The following is a 23,342-nucleotide window of genomic DNA, read 5'->3' on the forward strand; positions in this document are numbered from 1 at the left end:
TGTTCCTCAGATATTAAAACACAGATACACCTCTACAACTATATTGTTTCAGCTGACTACATTGTACTAGCACTGCAGCCAAACTGCACTCTTGTTTATCAGCAACTCAGTGTCTCATCTATTCAGCATGTTGTTACCTTTAGTCTTTAAATTATATATATTTATATTGTTTTTAATTGTTTGTCATACCAAAATTTTATTGTAACATTTCTCATTCTCTCAAAGACATTTGTGTATAGTTTTATGTAATTCAGCATATTCTGTTGTGTCATTATTGTGTGCTTGAAACTGTTGCCTCCTCTGTAATAGCTCCAGCATTCCATTTGAGATTTTCTTTTCTTGTGGTTTCTTTGTACGTGCATTGTACATGCAATATCTTTTGCTGTTTCCAAAAGTTCCCTTTTTACATAATCTCTCTTTTTTTGTATGCCTTTATGCCCTTCATTTTCTAAAATGCTGGACTCATTTCTTAATTTAATTTAATGTGGTATACGTCCTTGTTCTTACGAGGGGAGGCCACAATGTTGGGATCACATATTTACTTCTAACTTGTACACCTTTAGTAGGCTATTAATACTACATAATGTGCAAGTAGTAAGAGGCACTACTCTGGCAATTCCAAGAAAATCGCAAGAGAAGTTTTACGCGTCTGTTATGTGGCGTACATATGTGTTAGTATGTGCCGGCAGTTAGAGTTCATGGTGGTCAAGTGATTAACATTCCAGCTTCATAAGACAAAAATGTATGAGGCAACGGTTTGACTGCTGCCCAAATATAATTATTAATCTTTTTTTTCATCACTGGTCATATTATTTAATTTGTATGGCACTTGAAAGATAATATAATGAAAAAAACCATGTGTATTTTGCATGAAGTATATGCATGAAGTTACAGTTTATGTTTCCCATTTCTGCATGACAAATATCATCCTGTAATGTGTAATGTTGAGAGCACATCTGTACATTACTCTTGTGGTCTGGCACATTGTGACTTTCTATATTAATGATTGTGAATAATGTCATTCATATCGTTATTTATTGAGGTTTGACTTGGGCTTTCTGAGCCTGTTACTCGTCCTTGAAAATTTAATCACAAATAGTAAATAGTCTAATAACATTTGAAATTCACTACAACTTCATGAAAATGCATGTGGCCTTTTTGTTTTTTCATTATATTACCTCTCAGATGTCGCGTGATTTAAATAATGTGACCAGTGATGAAAAAAATATAGCCTGAAAAGTATGTGGTAGCAGGATTTGAACTGTTTCCTTGTCAACAACCCATTTACTAAACGCTAATGCTAACCACATGACCACAATGACTTCTTACAACAGGCATCTTCGCACGGATACATCAGTTACATAATAGACGTGGAAACTGTCTCTTGCCATTTTCTTGGAACTGCCAGAGTAGTACACCTTACTACTTACACATTATGTTGTTTGAATGGCCTACTAAAGGTGTACAAAGTATGAAGTAAATCCATGATCCCAATGTTGTGGCCTCCGCTTGTTAGATAAATTCTTATAATTTACATTTCTGATTTAATTACATAATTCTTTTTGTAGCTTTGTACCTATTTTTACTTTGCATCTTACTAGTGTTTGAGTACTTACAATTTGAAAGTGGTCAACTATTTTAATATCAGGTTAGCTGCTCAGTTTTTTACCATTACATAGTCTCTCCATCTTCTGTTGTGAATATGAAAAAAGTTAATTCAGAAAGCAAATAACTGAATCCTGTTTTATTAACAGGAAACAGTATACAGCTTAAAAATAAATGTACTCTTAGTTGTTCAGTTTGTCATTGTGTGTAAATATTTTTGTACCATCACCACCAACCACTAATCCCATCACCATTGCAGAAAGTGATTAACTATCATTTTTTCCAATGTGGTCTGAGACCTATAGGAGATGTTCATCCATAACACTCACTCCCACTCCACACACCCCTTCTCCTGAATTATGTACACTTTCCAAATGTATCTGTTGATATAATAATGCTAAATTTTTGTATGTTTGCTAGGTGATGCAATACCCAGATTGATGGCAAATTTTGAAGAGTATATGAGATACCTTCCATCAGAGTTGAAAGAGAGAGCTATGAGTGCATTTGGAGGCATCTTAAGACTGCAGGTAACTTTAAGTGCTTTGTAAAGTTATTGTTGATACTGTATAGTCAGAACAGTGCCCTTTTTATGGAAGGGGGAGTGGGGGAATATTATCTTCGGCTTACTATATACCTATTAAATATTACCAATGCATTATTTGCACAAATTCAGCCAATTGACTGTCACCATTACCTTGTATGAGAATGGACTTGTCATGGAACTTGTAGACTTCTGATATTGTAGGATGCAAGTTCCATTATTCCGTGAATGTCCAGTCCGAAAACACTGACAAACTGAGGTAATCAGCTCTTGATATAATCCCTAATCTCAGGCTGGTTGTCTTGCCTTCTGAAATTGCCCTTATTTGGGCGTGGGCATGGGCTAGAATTGTACAATTCATGACTCCCTAAAATATGCATGAATTACAGGTTTTTAATTATGTAATAGAATGGACCACCCAGTAGCGCAATGTATATATTTACAGAATGTGTTTAGTTTGAACGCAATGTTCCTTCACACATGTATACGTGTCAGAAGGAACACACACTGCTGACAATCACAGCAGTATTAAATTAGGAAATGTATTTGCAAACAGACAGTGTAAATACTGACACTGCACTAATGTATTTTATGCCAAAACAAAGCAATCTGACAAGAAAAACAATGTCTGTCCCTATGCAGGAATCACACGAATTGTGCATGAGCAGTAAGGGGCGTAGGCTATAAGACATTTGGAAGTTTGGGTTGGTCCTGGAGGCGTGCTTGGATAGCCAAAGTAGTTGAGACGTCCGCTTGCAACAAGCGGGAAATCTGGGTTCAAATTTTTCATTGTTTTAGTTTTCAGTTAATTTTTTGTAATTTTGACTGGTAAGAACCAATACTCTAACAAAGGATATTACTGTATCCTGCTCTTACAGAATAATACTGCAGCAATAAAACATGAACTAGAGAAAAAAAAAAAAAACATAAATTGCAAAGGAAATGCACCTTATACAACAACAAAACACAGTGCTGATACAAGCGTCTGCCAACAGCAAAATGTGTGAAGGGCTTTAGGGAGACTTTGCAGTGCTTCATAACAACAAATTGCTTCCAATGCGCTTGACGTCACAACTGTTTACATTTAGATTCGTTTTAGTAGGTACGAGCAATACATGTGCGCAGTTGAGTCACGGATGAGTAGTACCTTCTCCCGCTTCTGGATACAGAAATGTGATTGTTGGCTGTGTAAGCAGTCAGAGCAAGCAGCTAGATGCAACCAAGCAAAATTTTACCCTCGCCCCCAACCTGCCAGATTCACGCATGCGCGTCAGACCTGTATCTATGGGGGCAATTCATATTCTTGAGGGGAAAAAACCTTGTTTCACAAAGTGTCTAGCATCCAGCGCACATTAGTTTATTGATTACTCAGATGATTTTGAAACGCATTCCTGTTGGTTTTTGAACACATTCTAAGCTGACTTCTGAATGAATCGTAAGTTGATTTTTGAATGTGTGCATAGTGTACGTGACGTCTATGTCGGGAATCCTTGTCGTATCTAGAAATAAACTTCCCTGCAGGCAAAAAGAGATGGGGCTATACGAGCTGAGCGGAGTAAAGCCATACGGGTAAATGCTGATCACTGTCTGGTTATGTGGTTGATTGGGTTTGCGAATGACCAGCGTTGTTATAATTACTAGTGAAATCCATAGATTCAGACTACCAGAGTGAAAATAAACGACTAACAGGAATAACAGGTAAGAAAGATTACGTATTACCTCCTCAGTGTATCCAAGAAAATGAAATTTTGACAGAAAATTTTTGGTCAGATCGTTACACTAGCAAGCGCCAGTTGCACAGTCTCCGGTTAGCAGTCGCTTAAGTTCTATTCTCGAATTAGCGTGGAAGACGCGTTGTACAAACATGTAAAAACTCCTAACTGGAGAATAATCATGCGATAACTAAACCAGTGATTCTGGCAGGGTTAGTGAAGTTACCCGGCAAATAAGTTTTGACAATGGCAGGAATAGTTCCGGAATTAGCGATGACAAGATTTTGTTAGAATTAGGAAGGAGAAGAAACAGGGACATTGCACAAATTATGGAAGAATATGACAATTCCAAATTTATATAAAAATTTCATACTTCTACGTTTTGATCTCATGCTTGAGAAACTGGAGTGTATGAATGAAATGTGACACTAACAAAGTTTTTTGCTTGTAGGAGGCCTACTAGGCATTTGATATTGGTACTTCGTGAATTATATATATTCTGTCATGTTATAAAAATGACCATTTGTGCCAAAACAGCCTGGTTTATTTTATGTATGTTATAACTGCTGCAATATTAGAAAGGCCTGTTTTGTTTTATCTAGCAGACAGTGACAAAATAGACGTAATCAGATCGAGAAACCACACCCGTCTTGGACACTATTTGTATTAACAGCTTTTGCAGTATTAGACAACGACTTTTCGATTTTTCATGTAGCAAAACATTTGACGAACTTTGTGGAGGTAATAGATTCTTTCGCAGAAAGGAAAGCATGCCATGTAAAGCTGTAGCAAGATTAGAGAGAAAAAATTCTAGGAGCTAAGGACTGAAGAAAGGTGTACTGTCTTGTTTGTCTTTTGTCTTTCTGGTTTTATCTATCCTATATTTAGTTTTACGTCAAGAAAAAGAGAAAGGTATTGCCTAATAGTCAATAAAGAACACAATTTTTCTGAGCTCTTGTTCTCCTGATTACAAATAATCCTGTCAAGTATTAATTGCGAGGTTTTTTAAGAGGTGCAGAATGTCAAACCGGCCGACTGGGAGCAGGAGAGGCACCAAATACGCTGACAAAAAAAATCAAGACACCAAAAATTAATCAGTGTAGTGTAAAGAAATTTCAGGAATACATTTGTCTGGGTAACATATTTAAGTGAATAACATTGCATGATCACATGTTAATGTAAGCACGACATAAACCATTACAAATCTGAAATGCTGGTACATAAATAACCTGTGTAATCAGCGGAATGTTGATTGCAATCATGCAGATGTGCATGCATTGTATTGTACAGGTGCTGGGTGTCAGTTTCCGGGATGGAGTTCCATGCCTGTTGCACTTGGTTGATTTTTAATGCTGTTTATGCATGACTCTGGAGTTGTCATCTGATGTCCCATATGTGCTTGATTTGAGACAGATCTCAGGATCTATCTGTAAAGCACACTCAGTTACAACAGAGGTATGTGGGCAAGCATTGTCCTGTTGGAAAAGACCGCCTGGAATGCTATTCATGAATGGCAGCACAACAGGTGAAATCATCAGATTGGTGTACAAATTTGCTGTCAGGGTGTGTGGGATAACCATGAGAGTGCTCCCACTGTCATACAAAATTGCACCCCAGACAATAACTCAAAGTATAGTTCCAGTGTGTCTAGCACGCAGACATATTTTGCGGGCCCTCATACGTCCTCCTTATAATCAAAGCACGGCCGTCATTGGCACCTAGGCACAACCAGCTTTCATTAGAAAACAAGAGACAAATGCTCAGCCCTCCAATGAGCTCTCACCTGCCACCACTGAAATTGCAAACAGCAGTGGTTTGGGACCAGGAGAATGCAAGCTACAGGTCACTTGTCTAGGAGCTGTCCTTGAAGTAACCAGTTGGTAAGAAGTTTTGTTACTGTGGTGCCAACTGCTGATCATATTGCTGCTGCAGATACAGCACGACATGCCAGAGCCTTACGCCAAACACAATGATCTTCCCTCCCCATAGTGCCAAGTGTCCATCCAGAGCCTGGTCTTGTTGCGGCCATAAATTCCCATGACCACTGCTGCTAGCAATCATGTACAGTGGCTACATTCCTGCCAAATCTTTCTGCAGTATTGCAGAAGGAACATCCAGCTTCTCACAGCCCTATTACACGACCTCATTCAAATTCAGTGAAATGTTAATGGTATCTTTGTCACCTTAAAGGCATTCTTGACTGACATCAACTCACCACATCAAATCTCAAAGCTAACTAACAAACGCTCATGACTTTTACAGCATGTGTTAAAGGAAACCTGATTTGCATCATCATAGTTGCACTGCTCGCACCACTCTTATGCGACTGGTGCGAAATTTGAATAGACATTGTCTTTCAAATGTAGAATCATGCCTGCCAACTAATGTTTGTGGCACACAACTCTTTTTGGTATTGCGACTTTTCTCTCCCCCTTCTCTGACTGTGTGTGTTCTGACATAATTTTGTGAAAAGTAACAAACAATGTGAACTGATAGCTGATATGCATTTATGTGGCTGTGAAAATAAATGCATAATGAATGTGCTTTAAATATCTAAACTGCTGCCTTATTTATAGAAATTTTGCGCCAGCATCAATTTTATCATGAGTCAAACGGCAGAGAAGACATCAAACAAGGCAATTATGTCAGTTATTTACATATTGATTGCAGCAACACAGACCGTTTTCTTCAAGTGTTTACATAACCAAAATACTAGGGTATTGAGGTCTAATCAGCAATGTGGTCCTGAGATGTCAGTGTCAGATGTGCCCACTGCTGGAAAAATCTGTTGGTGTGGCTCTGTGCGTGAACCATATCTCTAGTTTTTATTGCCATTTCATATCTGCCAGCAAGATAGACAACGTGTTAATGAGGAAGTGAGTCCACATTATTTTGATTTCCTTAGTAGCATATGCAGTTCTATTAATCTGTTGCCAAGAATATGTGCTCATTCATTATGCAATTGCATTGGGTTTTAAATCAGTCCACATATGCTGATTATGAAGATCCATAACATATTCTTTTTACAAACCTCGCCTCATTAGTAAATAAAATCTTAGATTTAAGCATTGGATGTGCACCACATTTTTGCAAGAGCTGTTGAAATAACTGCAATTAGCCACTGCAGCCTTGTTATTGTATAGCCTGGATTCACTGAACACAGTATGGATATAGTAATTGTTCGTGAAGTGCTGCCCTTGCACACTCTTCACTGCTGCTAATTGTTTTACAGTGGTTTCAGGACTTTTGTTTACCACATGTAGCACATGCTCCTCCAACTCGGGTGCATGGACTGAGTTAAATCTTCGAATGTTTACCTTTCATGGTGCTAGAGAATCTGTTTTCTAAGACACTTACCAGATGGTACTCTGTGATGAGGATATATTTCTCAGTGTTGAGGGTATGGACTTGCAGACTAATTCTGTATCCTAATTCATAAAACAAAATCATATCCACAATATCATTTGTGAAGGTGTAGCTTTCCTTTAAGAACAAGTTACAGAAAAAATAAAATAAGATGTATTGAACACTTATACATACAAACAGGACAATTACAGTAATCACAAAAGTGAAGTCATTTGTGCAAGTAGGTAAGGCACCACAGTACGTACCTGAGTTGACTACAGCACAACTCAAACCCCACAACTGACTGCTGACAACCTAATACTCAGACTAATATGTATCTAGAGCACTGTGAAGCAGAAAAACATCAAAGTGCTTTGTTGGCTGTGTTGATAGAGTACCAGTGCAATGACTAGCAGCAGCAGCTTTATTCATCCATAGATATCTTTTTACAAGGATATAGAACATGTCAAAGTATTTACAAGTTTAGATCAATTTAAAATAAGCTAATTCATATACGCATATATTTACAGACTTCTAGTTAGAGACAATCATTAGATTTACTCCTGGTATAAGATAGTTTTTTTGCAAGTAACTTTTTAAATAATGTAATACCACACTGTTCACTCATTTCTCACTATCAGTCACTGCACACACTATTCACACATTGTTTCATAACACTTTGCTCGCTACACACACACACACACACACACACACACACACACACACACACACACACACTGGTGATCTCGGGGTCATTTTGTGTACCGCAACTTCCCATTTGCTATCCTGCAAAACTGAGTCAGCATCCCTCCATAATGAGTGAGATGTTGAGCTCAGAAAGAGGAAGAGGTGTTGGTATTGTGTTATACATAGGTTGGGGGTTAGTATTTCTAGAAAGGGAAATAAGAAGGGGGGGGGGGGGAACATAAAGTGAAGGTGTTACGTGGAATGTTGGATGTTTTATAATCATTATTATTATTATTATTATTATTATTATTATTTATTTGTATAACATTTATTATCTAACCCCTACTCTGTTTTATCTAAGTAATCCTTCAATGTATAAAATGTATTGCATAACAGATACTTTTTAGCTACCTTTTTAAATAAGTGTATTTTTTCAATTTCTTTTGGTAATTTATTGTACAGTTTTATTCCTTGGTAGAAAATGCTGTTTTGAGTTTTATGTTTATTTTTTTCTTGGTAAATGTAAGTTGAGTCTCTCTCTCTTGTTGCATAGTCATGGACAGAGCTGTTTGTGCAGTAATTACCAATTTTATTTTTGTTGTGTACAACTGACTGGTAAATGTATTTACATGGAGCAGTTAAAATCCCCAGTGTTTTGAACAGATCTTTACAATGAGCTCGACTAGTATTTTTGGTTATTATTCTTATGGCTCTTTCCTGGAGTTTGAAAATTGTGTTCATATTTTGTGCATTTGTTCCCCAAAAAAGAATGCCGTAGCTAAGAATTGAGTGTAAATATGAATAATATGTAACTAAAAGACATTGCATGTTACACACTGATGATAGGAGTCTAAGGGCATAACATGCTGATGACATTCTGTTTGCAAGTACCTTTGTGTGTTCACACCACTTCAACTGAGAATCAATATTCATTCCTAGAAATTTTGCATTTGTTACACAGTCTATAGAGGTGCCATCTACATTTAATTTAACATTGTCATTTTTCCTCTTCAAACTGAAATTCATGGCATTAGTTTTCTTTATGTTCAATGTCACTTTATTGCTTATTGACCAGTCATAAACTTCCTTGAGAATTATATTTGCTTTCTCAGCAAGTAGTTCTCTTGTTTTCTCAGTGACTATAATATTGCTGTCATCAGTGAAGAGAATTTTTTCACCATGAGTAACACTACTCAGAAAGTCATTAATGTATATCAGGAACAGTATTGGTCCTAATATGCTACCTTGTGGAACTCTTATATTAATGTATTTTGATTCTGATAAGTGTTTTACTAAATGTTTAGATCTCTTTGAAGTATGTGTTATCTCTACTCTCTGTACCCTATCTGTTAGGTATGATCAAAACCAGTCATTAGCTACCCCTCTTATTCCTAATGCTTCTAATTTATTTAATAGAATCTTGTGGTCGACTGTATCAGACGCCTTAGAAAGATCCAAAAATATGCCTGTGGCACACTCATCTTTATCAAGAGCATCAAGTACAACTTTTGGGAATTAACTATGGCTGACACTGTATTTTTGCCACTTCGGAAACCAAACTGTAATTCGCTTGAAAGATTGTATTTATTCAGGTAATTCATTAATCTGTCTTTCATAATTGCTTTATTATTTTTGAGAATGCTGACAGCAGGGAAATGGACCGGTAATTTTCTGTGTCTTCATGCATTACCTTTCTTAAGCAAAGGTACAACTCTTGCCTGTTTTAACTTCTCTGGAAATGTCCCTGATGTGAAGGATTCATTTATTATATTTGTTGGGCCTTGTATAATCCCTATGCATTGTTTCAGTACACACTTTGGTACTTCATCTTAGCCTACCGACTTTATATTTTTTAGTTTTTGAACAGTTTTAATGACTTCATTCTCTGTGGTTTAGTGCAACATTATTTACAGGTGTTATATTAGTTTTGGGGAATTTTTGCTGTAACTTCTCTGCAATACTTGAAAAATGCTCATTTACATAGTTTGCTAAGTGTTGTGGATCATTTATTACCTTATCCCCCTCCCTTAGCAGTATGTTATTCTGTGTCTGTCTGCTTCTCCCGGTTTCCTTTTTTATAACATCCAAGACTGCTTTGCTTTTATTCTCTGCATTATATATTATTTTGTCATTAAATGACTTTTTTGCAGCAGTCAGCATCTTCCTATAGATCTATTTGTATTTATGATAGAAATTTAAGAATTCTGGATCATTGCAAATATTTTTCATGGAACTGAGGTGTTTTAAGCATTTGGGAGGACTTCTTAATACCTGTTGTTAACCGTCTGTTTTTGTGAGATGTTGATACAGACATGCACACTTTTGGAAATGCCTTCTCAAATTTCAATTTAAGCAATGTTGAAAATTTAGAGAATTTCATATTCACATTGGTTTCCTTATACACTTCATCCCAGCTTTGTTTTTCTAGCTCTTTTGAAAAACTTTTATTTTGATTTCTGATAGATGTCGTTTGTAGGCTTGTAGTTTAGGGAATGATTCGATGCCTGATTTTACTGTTGTCATTTGACAGAGATGGTCTGATAGTCCGAGATCTTTTACAGCTACATCACATTTTTCCCTGTCCATATTTGTGGCCACATGGTCAATTACTGATGCAGTTGTTGTAGTTACCCTTGTTGCACTATTGACCAGTAGGGACATGCCAAAACTTTGAAGGATGTTTATGAAGGTGCTGCTGGATTCATTTATATTAGTGTTGATGTTAATGTCCCCACACAGAATTATGTTGACCTTTGTACTTGAGACTTTATCTAGAACTTCTGTTAATTTATTGAAAAAAGTGTACACACACAAAATGATTAATTTCTTGGTGATATCAAGCCCTGTTAAGTCAATAACTGATATTTCAAAGTGTTTGTCTTCACTTACTTACTGAGGTCATGTCTTGATTTGAACTGCGTTCCTTTTCTGATACAAATGCATGATCCTCCACCCCTTGAAGTAGTTCTGCAGTAAGAGGTTGCCTTTTCATACACTGATTATGCTACATGTTGGATTTCTGTGTCTCTACACCAGTGCTCAGTAATACAAACTACTGTGCAGTGCAACGATTAGAGCTCAACTTCTAATAGTTGTATTTTATTTTTTATTGACTGCATGTTTTGATGGAGGATTGTTAAGTCTGTGATATGCCCCCATGTTACTCTTTCCAGTGACTTGTTTTTCTTCGTGACATCTGGTATATGTGATATTTGAGGTGTTAAAATTTGTCTTGTGAGTGATTGTTTCAGTATTTTTTAAAGTGCTGGAGATACTCTTTAGGCAGGGGAACCTGTTGTTTGGATTTATCGTAAAAAATACCTGCTTTTCCTACCTATGACAACAGGTATTTGACCATGTGTGGCCCGAGATCCACCCCCTATACTTTCATGAGTCAGCTGAACCAATCTTCCCTTCCCAGTCCTGTTTAGGTGTAGGCCATGCCTAATGAAACCCCATCTGTTAATAGTCTCGACGGGCACCAGAGAAACGTGAGCAAAGCTGTCTGTCCTCAGAGCCATCCCTAACCCCACACTGATACACCTCCATCGAGGTGTGGTCGATTATGACACCGGAACAGCTCAACAAAGTGTATGTTGGTGCCATGAGTCAGGGAAGCTATCTTGTCCAAGTCACCATCTGTGTCATAAGCCCCAACTCTGTCCAAACTGTTTCCCACCCCACCCACTATCACTACATGGTCCTCTTTTGTAAAGTCCTTACATAAAGACCCTAGGTCCTCTATCTACAACCAAGCATCTTTCAGCCCCTCAAATGAACAAGTATTCAGATATCAGAAAGTGTGCATTTCCAGATCCATGTTTACTGGACTTGGTGGGAATGTTTTTATGTTCTTTTAACATACTAATGGAAGCCAGTGATGGAATTCCAGCTCAACATGTTTGCTATTTGAATTCGTAAATACTTACAAGTCATAAAGTGCAGTATACCCCCACTCTTATGTTTGTGGCATTAAGTTTTCTTACCATTTACAACACTTTTTATTGCTTACATCAAATTTCCTGTGTTAAAGATTTTAATTGGCGCTAACACGTATGTGATTTTCCTGCAATTTACACTTTATGAAACAATGCCCATGGAGAAGAAACAAATAATTGACATAAAAGATGCTGGCAAGGTACTGGTCTTCAAGTAGTGTTTACAAACATTATGCAATGAAGTTTCTTGACACCAGGGTGCTCTACGCAGCAGATCTGAATTGGTAACACTCTTGAACGATCCGTGCTTTGTCTCTTGCTGCCACTCTACTTGGTGTGGCAGCCGAGGAGAGAAATTTGAAGTACTGCACCTGTTTTTACATCTTTAAGTGCAAATATTTACGTAAGTATTTTTTGTGATGTTTCACAAACAAGCAGTGTGAGTTACGGTTTGTGTGTGTGTGGTTTTCTGCATAATGGAGGGGCATGGTATATATTATAACCTCAAAAAAGACCACTACAGTGCAAGAGAGGCAGAAAACAACACAGAACAATCACATAATATACTTAAATAAATATTTGCACTTGACAGTGAGAATAAATTCTCGAAATACATTCTGCTTATCATGGAAAAATATGTATCAGATGCAGTGTTTCATTATCTAAATAATGAAAGTGTAAAAGTGGGTTTCCACTATATTTACATATGCTGATTCATGTCATACTTTATAAATATTGGAATCAAGATATTATAGAATTGAAGATTAATGTGTGTTTGTCTTCTTCTCAACATAGCCTGAAGAGCAGACAGAAGAATTGCTGCATGTGACAAATCACTGGTTTTCCAGGATACATGCAACTCCATTGGATTTAATTATTGCATACTGTTACCAGCCATTTCCTGACGTGCAGTTGGCAGGTCTCAAGCTCATACAAGTTATTGCAGAACAGCCATGGGGAGTCCAGGAAATCAATAAACAAATTGGTCAGTAGTATATGATTTCTGTGCACTTGATATTTTCATATACACAAAGAGAATCAAGAAGTGTGTTTCAGTGTTCTGCTAAGTAGGTTTGGGACAGTGAATTAAAAATTTATTCAGTAGTCTTAGGTTATTATATTAAACTTGATTTTTAGATAATGACCAAATTCTGTGTTACCATGGAATGAAGTACTATGTTCTCTGGCAGTGTTGTTTCACTTTGACAAGGTAGTGTCGTCCTTCATTGTCATTTTACTTTTTTATAAGTGAAATGTTACATCTGTTGGGATACTAGACCCTTATTTGGGAAGGGTGAGATTCAAATCCCTGTCCAGCAGTCTTGATTTATTTTTCCTTAAATTACTTCGTGTGAGGATCCATGTGGTCCCATTAAAAATAGTAGTATCCAAAAATTTACCGCGTCCATTTCAAACTGACTGTCACTCTATCTTTGTGTATATTAAATTCTTTAATTATGTAGATAAAAAATGCACTCACCAAGCATCAGCAGGAGAACACACATATAAAGGTATTTAAATGTGCAAGCTTTCGGAGCCAGAGGCTCCTTCGGCTACCAGAAGGGTTGAAGGTGAGGACAGAGGGGTCAAGGAAAAGGACTGGTGAGGTTTAGGAAATGGGGAGGGTTTGGAGAAGTCGTCCAGAACCCCAGGTCAGGGGAGACTTACCGGACAAGATGAGAACAAAAGACTCTGTGTTAGCAGTTAGTCTTTCCTTCTCATCCCGCCTAGTAAGTATCCCCTGACCAAGGATACTGGTTGACTTTCCCCAAATTCTCCCCATTTCCTAGACCTCACCAGTCCTTTCCTTCACCCTTCAATCCTTCTGCCAGTAGATTAAGCACCTGGCTCTGAAATGTCTCCTACCACCACTTAGTGAGTAGATTTTTTTTTTTTATCAATCCAGTTACATTATATTTTCAAAAAGTTATTATTTTTGTTGAAATATACTAAATTCTGGTATTACTATAAGAGAACGTGTAGGTGGAGGGAGGGATAAGAAAGGAATACCATATAATTTCAGATTGAAACAGCAGCAGTTGGCAGATAGAAAATCCATATGCCATTCTTCACAAAACTACTGCTCGATACATGCATGAAGGTATCTTCTTGTAGGTTTGTAACAAATGATTCAGTTTTTTTTTTTTTTACAAATATTATTAACTTTTAGAGGGGATAGTAGTATGTATTATGAGTGTATGTGTTAGTTACTGTCATCTATGAATAACTGAATGTAATGTTTACTTGGGGTTGCTTCAGGGATATGTGTCGTAGATGACATACCAAGGGAATTGGAGGTGTTTTATACATCAGCACTCATGCCTAAGGCTCACGTGCTACAGGTGCTTCATCGACATTTAAGTGGCAAATCCGATATCTTCTTATAAAGACATCTTTCTGTACATCCTGAATTACATGTAAAAACATTTGATTACCATGCCAGTATTCTGGTGTATAAAGCTTATATACCAGTCCTGTCTTGCAAACAGAGTAAATCCTCATTGGTTGCAAAAAGTTAAATTACACTGCTCATTGCAGCTCACTTTTTTAGACATAAAATTTCACTTGCTCAATGTTCAGAATTCTTCACACGCACTTTCACACTTTCCAGTCAAGATTGCGGCCAAAATTCGACAATCAAAAAGTGGAAATAAGTAAACCACAATCTGAAAAATGTGACGCTAATGAAGAAAGAATACTCGGTCTCGGGAAAATGGAAGGTAATGACTGAAGGAAGTTGTACTCAGTAGGTAAAAGATCTGAAAGACAATGAAAATTTAGTGCAAAAAAAATCTTTTGAAGTGCTTTCTGCCGTGAATTCAATGAACACATCGGAAAGGGTTGAAAAGTTGGAAAACAAAGTAGGCAAAACATTCCTCATTGTAAGTAGGTCACAGTGAAAATATAGCATCAGGAGATATTCTAAAAACTCCGAAAATAAGTGCGCACACCTACACTACCTCAGTCTTCAATGCAAAAAAGGAAACTACGTTAAAAAATGTATCTCCAGGGAAACTGCAAACTGAAGAACATTTAAAATATGTGCGGCAAAAAAACACTAGTCAGATGAGAAGAACCTTAAATCCTCTGGTTACGAAAGGTGTGAAACACAAAACAATCTGTGTGTTAGGTGATAGACAGCCGTGAAATTTCTGCAATGTTGATGAGAACATGTAGTTTCAAGGCATCTGGTTTCATAAAGCCAGGGGCTCCATTGAGTGAAATAATGGACCTAACAGCATTAACTGACATAGCTAGCTTGAATAAAGATGATTTCGCCATGTTAATAGAAGGATCAAACGACATCTATAGAAACAAGACATATAAGGTTATTACAGAAATGAGGAAATGTTTAAATAATTTAACCCACAAAAATGTACTCATTGGGAACATCCCACATCGTCATGATTTACCACCTTGGTCGTGTGTGAACCGCGAAATTAATGTTGCAAACGAGTGTATCACTGAAATATGCACTAACTTTAAGAATGTCGATACCGTAGATATAAACAGATTGGAGCAAAGGTTCCATACAGTCCATGGACTTCATTTAAATATGCCAGGAAATAAATTACTAGCCGAAAAAATATGTACTCGCATTTCGAAGAAGAGCGAGGAAAAAAGTATAAGTGGCAAACAAACGGAGATTAAGAAGTGCTGTAGATGAGTTACAAGCTGTGCCATCAGCCAAACGCAAATTACTAAGTGGTTTAAACTGATTAGGTGAGAAACAATCAAGTCGTCAGCCAGATGAAAATTATGAAATGGTTTAAACCGAAGAGGACAGATGTGGATGAAGCAAAACTTATACAAGCTCCAGAATTTAACTCACCTGCTGATTGCCACCATCAAATAAAAGCCACACACAAGAAAGATATCAAAAAAATTTTAGGGTAAGTGCTGTATTAGAAATGCCATTAGATAAAGAATCAGAAACTGTTTCAACTAAAGTTACCAAATACCCAGATTTTGCTATACTACACCATAACATTCAGTCACTCACAAATAAAATTTCCATGTTGGAAGCACTACTCCAGTATGCACTAAATGTAGACATAATTGGCATTACTGAACATTGGCTACAAAATGACAAAGTAAAATTAACCTCAATCTCAGGATATAGGTTAGCAAATCATTTTAGCTGAGAGTTTTCCAAACATGTTGGCTCTGCTATCTTTGTGAAAGAACAAATAAAGTTCTGTGATGTCAGTAAAAGTTATATTGACTCAATTGAAAAGACTTTGAACTTTCCATTACTAAACTGCCAGAGCTTAATTTCATAGTTATTAACATATATAGAGCACCGAGTGGAAACCTGCCAGTCTTCATGAATAAACTAGATGTTCTGCCTAACAGGATCAGTACACTAAATATGAAGATAGTGCTTTGTGGGGATTTCAATTTTGATTTTTCAAAAGACAGCAGCACCAGAGATGCTTTGAAAAATATGACCAACACATTCAGTATGATCCCCACAATACACTGCCCAACAAGATTAACAGAATGCACAAATTCCATTATTGACCAAATATTCATCTCAGAAACAAATTACAGATTCACAAGCAAAGTACTGAGCATAGTTATAGTGATCATGAGGCACAGCTGCTGTGTATAGAAGTGCCAACAAGTACTAGCAGTTCCGAAAAAGTAGTTGAAGAAAGAATCTTTTCTGAAGATAACATTAGAATTTTTAATCTCTTACTGGCGAAGGAAAACTGGGAAAGCATTTCCACTCAGAACAATGTTGATAGCATGTACATGAGTTTTCAGAGCATCTTTCTTCACTATTTTAATGTAGAATTTCCAAAAGTAGTAAAAACAGTAATACTACTACCTATATTTAAAGCTAAACTAAAAGCATTTCCAATAAAGCACTGTTTCTACTCTGTCAGAGAATTTCTGAATACGTAAAAAAATTAATTGTAATAGGTACCTATTTTTAATTTGCCTACTATTTTCCTAATACTATGTATTATTGTAACTTATCTTTGACGTGTCCAACATCAATTGTACAATGTGTGGCGTATGATAAAACTGGACCAATAAAAAATCAAATCATCTGTGGCACCTATAATTTATGACTATATCAAATGACAGGTGTGTAAAGTATGAAATCTTTATGATGTTAAAATTGATGTAACCACACCGAACAAAACATTAGTCACCCCTAGATAAGCGTCGTGTAATACCATGTTGTTCCACCCCTGGACTTGATAACCACCTGGTTGCAGTTAGGAAGTGAATCCACAAGGGTGTGCATATACATCACTTCCAGGGTAAGATGCTCTCTGAGGATTGGATCATACAATTCGACCAAATTGGGGCAATGCTGATGTCAGCATTTTACTCACTGTTCCAACATGCCCCGCAGATTTTCTATGGGGGTTCAAGTCAGGTGATTTTTGCAGGCCAATTGAGAGGTAATAGGGTGGGGGAGTATTCAGAAAATGAGCCACATACTGTTCCAGTCCAATGAACTTTGCTGTTATCATCTTTATGTGCAGGGTGAGAATTCTTCTGGAAAACTAGGAAAGCTTATAGAATTACATTTTACCTGGAAAAATCAAGAGAATCTCAGGGAATTTCAGGACTATCATAAAAGCTCAGGGAATTCTGTGTTTTTAACCCAACATTGAAGATTGATTTCATTAACTTTTATAAATCACAGATTTTAAAATACTCAATATTTCAGAATGCATTAATTATGTGAACATTATTCCATATACAGGGTGTTTCAAAAATGACCGGTATATTTGAAACGGCAATAAAAACTAAACGAGCAGCGATAGAAATACACCGTTTGTTGCAATATTCTTGGGACAACAGTACATTTTCAGGCAGACAAACTTTCGAAATTTCAGTAGTTACAATTTTCAACAACAGATGGCGCTGCGGTCTCGGAAACTCTATAGTACGATATTTTCCACATATCCACCATGCGTAGCAATAATATGGCGTAGTCTCTGAATGAAATTACCTGAAACCTTTGACAACGTGTCTGGCGGAATGGCTTCACATGCAGATGAGATGTACTGCTTCAGCTGTTCAATTGTTTCTGGATTCTGGCGGTACACCTGGTCTTTCAAGTGTCCCCACAGAAAGAAGTCACAGGGGTTCATGTCTGGCGAATAGGGAGGCCAATCCACGCCGCCTCCTGTATGTTTCGGATAGCCCAAAGCAATCACACGATCATCGAAATATTCATTCAGGAAATTAAAGACGTCGGCCGTGCGATGTGGCCGGGCACCATCTTGCATAAACCACGAGGTGTTCGCAGTGTCGTCTAAGGCAGTTAGTACCACCACAAATTCACGAAGAATGTCCAGATAGCGTGATGCAGTAATCGTTTCAGATCTGAAAAATGGGCCAATGATTCCTTTGGAAGAAATGGCGGCCCAGACCAGTACTTTATGAGGATGCAGGGACGATGGGGCTTTTCGGTTCCCCATATGCGCCAGTTCTGTTTATTGACGAAGCCGTCCAGGTAAAAATAAGCTTCGTCAGTAAACCAAATGCTGCCCACATGCATATCGCCGTCATCAATCCTGTACACTATATCGTTAGCGAATGTCTCTCGTGCAGCAATGGTAGTGGTGCTGAGGGGTTGCCGCGTTTGAATTTTGTATGGATAGAGGTGTAAACTCTGGTGCATGAGACGATACGTGGACGTTGGCGTCATTTGGACCGCTGCTGCAACACGGTGAACGGAAACCCGAGGCCGCTGTTGGATCACCTGCTGCACTAGCTGCGCGTTGCCCTCTGTGGTTGCCGTACACGGTCGCCCTACCTTTCCAGCACGTTCATCCGTCACGTTCCCAGTCCGTTGAAATTTTTCAAACAGATCCTTTATTGCATCGCTTTTCGGTCCTTTGGTTACATTAAACCTCCATTGAAAACTTCGTCTTGTTGCAACAACACTGTGTTCTAGGCGGTGGAATTCCAACACCAGAAAAATCCTCTGTTCTAAGGAATAAACCATGTTGTCTACAGCACACTTGCACGTTGTGAACAGCACACGCTTACAGCAGAAAGACGACGTACAGAATGGCGCACCCACAGACTGCATTGTCTTCTATATCTTTCACATCACTTGCAGCGCCATCTGTTGTTGAAAATTGTAAACTACTGTAATTTCGAAAGTTTGTCCGCCTGAAAATGTACTGTTGTCCCAAGCATATTGCAACAAACGGTGTATTTCTATCGCTGCTCGTTTAGTTTTTATTGCCGTTTCAAATATACCGGTCATTGGTTAAAAACTGCTGTTTGTATAGCTCAGCTGAGGAAAGAAAAGCCCCATTATTGTGATACAACATCTCTCCCACTCACCATTAATTTATCAGGAACTTCACATAGAGCATAACCCCGCTTTTACACTTTTCAAGGGACTTGAAAAAAAATGGCGTAAACTGTTTTACTGGTTGTGTATGGGGCCCCCCTTTCCATTTTCTTAGTTTTATATGATACATGTAGATAAAAGGCAAAAACTACTCATCAGGGAATGTTTATTTTTATTAAAGGTTATCTGAATTTAGTGCTATGTTTAGCAGGTGATATGACATTCACTGACAGTGTAGCACAACAAATCGCATTAAAACTAATGCAAACCACGCGACCGCCATGTTGATTTACGTGTTTGGAAAGCTAAAGTGATGCAGTTGGTAGTTTTAGTATTTATACTTGGTGCCTATGAAAAGTGCATGTCAAGTGTATACTGCATTAAAGACCTCTCTAAACTGCATCATTTTTAGTGTAACTTTCCTGCGAAAGTGGTGTCAGCAGATGTATACAGTACCGGTCATTTATCTTGCTGTTTTTGATTTTTTATATATAGGTGCGTGAAATATCGTAAAGTACGTTAAATATGGCACTACACTACAGATCAATCTGTCACTGCAGCCTTTATTTCACACTCACTGACTTAGTCAGATCCTAGCCAAACTGACACTTTCAAATCAACGTGGACATTGGGGTTACGATAGAGATCGGTCTGTATCTACAGCCAAAATTACAGGGAAGCAAACAATACTACACTTAAGCATTTCTAGCACACATTTACAAAACATTAATATGCCCTTTATATTTATTACACTGACTTTTAATTTGGCTGGTCTATTAACACGACGTTAACAAATGAGTAGAGTAGTTACTACTTTTTGGCAAAAAGTCCAAAATTATGGGTTGTTCTAATTTTGTTTGATGAATTTTTTCAATGTGGTTTTCGAGTTCATAAACACATTGGAGGACTTTGTCATTAACATTTGCAGCTGAAATATATTTCTTAATTGTTTCCACTGTGCTGCATTGACAACTGCAAATGAGGGAACCTCATTGTCCTCATCACTATCACTATCACTGTCACTTTCTGCATTTTCTTGTGTGTGAAAGTCGCTGACGTCATCAACAGAAATACTTTCCACAGTGACGTCGTCGTCTTTAATGTGTAGGAAATCGTGAACCGGATGCTGAAGCTGCAGCTTTTCCCATGATGAAGCAAGCAGTTTTTCACCGCTGTCACTAACACTCACGTCTGGTGCATCAGATCCGTTTGTACCATCGGCTTCGATGAATCCCGCTTTGTGGAAGCAATTGGAGATGGTGGCCAATGTAACTTCTGTCCATGCCTTCGCAATATAATGCAAAGCATCTAAAATTGACACTTTAAAGGAGGTTGGGTCTTTCCCAACTTCCATCGAAGTTAATACCTTCTGCGCAATCACCTTCCTATAGTGTGTTTTGAAGGCATGGGTGATACCCAAATCCAAAGGTTGTAATTTGCTTGTGCAGTTTGGTGGCTGTGTCTCTAATTACACATTATGTAGGCTTATATTTCTGGGATGCGCAGGGCAACAGTCCATTAAGAGGAGAATTTTTCTGTTGTGAGTACCCATTCTTGCATCAAGACAATGTAATTCTCTCTCGAATAATTCCGATGTCATCAACACTTTTTTGTTGGCACTTTAGTTTGTTGGTAGTGTTTTTTAGATTTGTCAGTGCCTAACATTACTGTCAGGCAAACTTTGCTGTGTTTACCTCCATGGCAGTTTTTGCTTTTAGAGGCAAGCATTTTATTTGGCAATACACTGTAAAAGAGACCTGTTTTGTTAATATTGAAGATATCCTTCAGTTTATACTGTTTCAAAAATTCTTGTAACCAGCCACTCTGCCATTCTGTAACAGATTTTATGTCCACACTGTTTTCTTCGCCACATACAGTTTTATACACTACAGTGTACCACTTCTTGAATCTATCTATCCACCCATTTGATGCTGTGAAGTCCTCCATCCCAAGTACATTGGCAACTTTCAGTGCCTTTTCACACATCATCACACTGTTTCTTGGAATATTCGATGCACGTGCTGCCTGAAACCAGTTCTTCATAATTTCTTCCAATTCTGCGTATTTCGAATAGCTGGCATATTTCATTTTTTTGGAATTTGGCCCACTGTTACTTACACTTTCCAAAATAGTCTCCCTGTTTTTCTTGATAGTGTTCAATGTAGATACCGGTGTTCCTAAACTCTGTGCTAATGCAACACGTTCCACGGTGAGCATCAACTCTTTCCAGAATTTTGACTTTTTCTTCCATAGAAAGGATTTTCCTGTCTCTTTTGGCAGTACCGGCATTTTCCATCCTAAACTGCGACAGAAAACAACAATGTGAATGAAACAACTAACCACAGACTTAGATCACCTCACACAAGGCCACGAACACACTATGCGGTACACACAAACAAAGTAACACACACAAACTCTTCGCACAGCAGTTGTTGAGAGTAGCTGTATCGACTGAAATCGACTCGCTTTGGCTGTAGGAACAGGCTTTGTTGCATTGCCAACCTTAGATAGCAAACAACACTGTACTTTATTTATTTATTTATTCCATGTGATCTGGTGGTACACAGTGTGTTGCAGATGTCGGAAAATATCATTTAACATTGTTAACATATATTAACATAGGCCTATAGTATCCTAATGTATTATATTGCTCAATGTTTTCAATTTAACACAAACAGCAAGATTACTGTTCTAAGTATTCATTTACAGAGTAAAAACAGTGACACAACAAATATGACTTCACGGCTTTGCTAAATTTAATGTTGTCTTCGATGGACTTAATACTAGTGGGAAGATTGTTGAACAGTTGGAGGCCTATGTGGAAAACTCCCTTTTTACACAGTTGAGTGTTTGTACATATAACATGCAGGTTTGCGTTTTTCCTGGTGTTGTGTTCATGTATTTCACTATTTTTTACGACTCTGGGGTCAGTTGGCACTATGTGGTTTCTGAAAAATTTTAGAGTCTCAAGAATGTAGAGGCAAGGCAGTGTAAGGATTTCCAACTTTCTGAAGATGGGTTTGCAGGAGTCTCTGGGTTTGCTCCCAGTAATAATCCTCATTGCTCTCTTCTGGATTCTGAATGTGCTCAGAGCAATTGGAGAATTTCCCCAGAATATTACACCATATTTTAGGTGGGCTTGTATGTAAGCGTAGCATGCACTGGTTAATGTTTTGAGGCTAGCACATGTTTTCAGTACACTCAATGCGTAACAGCCAGTACAAATCCTGGCATTTACCTTTCCTGTATATGTATTCCATTTCAGGTTATCTTGAACCCACAGACCCGGGAATTTGAAAACAGTGTCGGTATCTATTGACTGGTTATTTATAGTGACAAATGGCTGAGAGGAATTTGCATTTTGTGTTATGTGAAAGTAAATGGAAGCTGTCTTTTTGGTGTTGATAGTTAATCTGTTGATTTTTGCCCAGCTGCTGAGTTGTTCAGTGGCCAAGTTCACAGCTTTTTGCACAGCCTCTGTATTCTCCCCTTTGAGGAGTACAGTTGTGTCATCAGCAAATATTATTGTTTTGTGTGCATCAACATTCAGGCTCAAATCATTAAAATACAGGAGGAAAAGTAGGGGTCCCAATACTGAGCCCTGTGGAACACCTTGCTTTACGGTTTTATTACTTGATAGTATTTCGGTTATTGAGTTGCTTTGTCTATTAGTATATTTCATGCTGACTCTCTGCATCCAATTGGTTAGGAATGTAGCAGTCCGGTTGTTTGCAATTCCTCTGATACCGTAGTGTTCTAATTTTTCCAGTAATATTTTTTGGTCAACAGTGTCAAAAGCCTTTGACAGATCCAGAAATATGCCTGTTATGGGTTGTTTTCTATCTAACAGTTCTAAAAGCGTATTTATGCAATCATATACTGCAGTTTCAGTAGATTTGTTGCTTCTGAACCCATGTCGAGCTAAACTTAGTAAATCTTTTTTTCAATGAAGTCCATCATTTTTTTGTACATTATTTTTTCAAAAACTTTAGAAAAGCGGGATGAGATTGAGATAGGCCTGTAGTTATTCATATCTTTATCATCACCTTTTTTGAAGACAGGAATTACTTGAGAAAGTTTCAGAGCTTCAGGGAAGATACCTGCCTGGAAAGAACAGTCACAGAAGTGAGTTAATGGTTCAGCAATTGTGTGTTCACAATTTTTGATTACAGCTG

At 37.6% G+C, this 23,342-nt stretch overlaps 1 protein-coding gene across 1 annotated transcript in view; it reads left to right on the forward strand.

Moving 5' to 3' along the window:
- The window catches only part of LOC124721581 (26S proteasome non-ATPase regulatory subunit 5-like), a 197,084-nt gene that overhangs the window by 162,054 nt on the left and 11,688 nt on the right, over positions 1-23,342 (forward strand). Inside the window, exons 6-7 of the mRNA XM_047246625.1 lie at positions 2,026-2,135; positions 12,627-12,816. Coding sequence (XP_047102581.1) covers positions 2,026-2,135; positions 12,627-12,816 — 300 coding nt within the window. The remainder of the gene's footprint in view (positions 1-2,025; positions 2,136-12,626; positions 12,817-23,342) is intronic.

The sequence above is a fragment of the Schistocerca piceifrons genome, chromosome X (assembly GCF_021461385.2).
Source record: "Schistocerca piceifrons isolate TAMUIC-IGC-003096 chromosome X, iqSchPice1.1, whole genome shotgun sequence".
NCBI classification, from domain to species: domain Eukaryota; kingdom Metazoa; phylum Arthropoda; class Insecta; order Orthoptera; family Acrididae; genus Schistocerca; species Schistocerca piceifrons.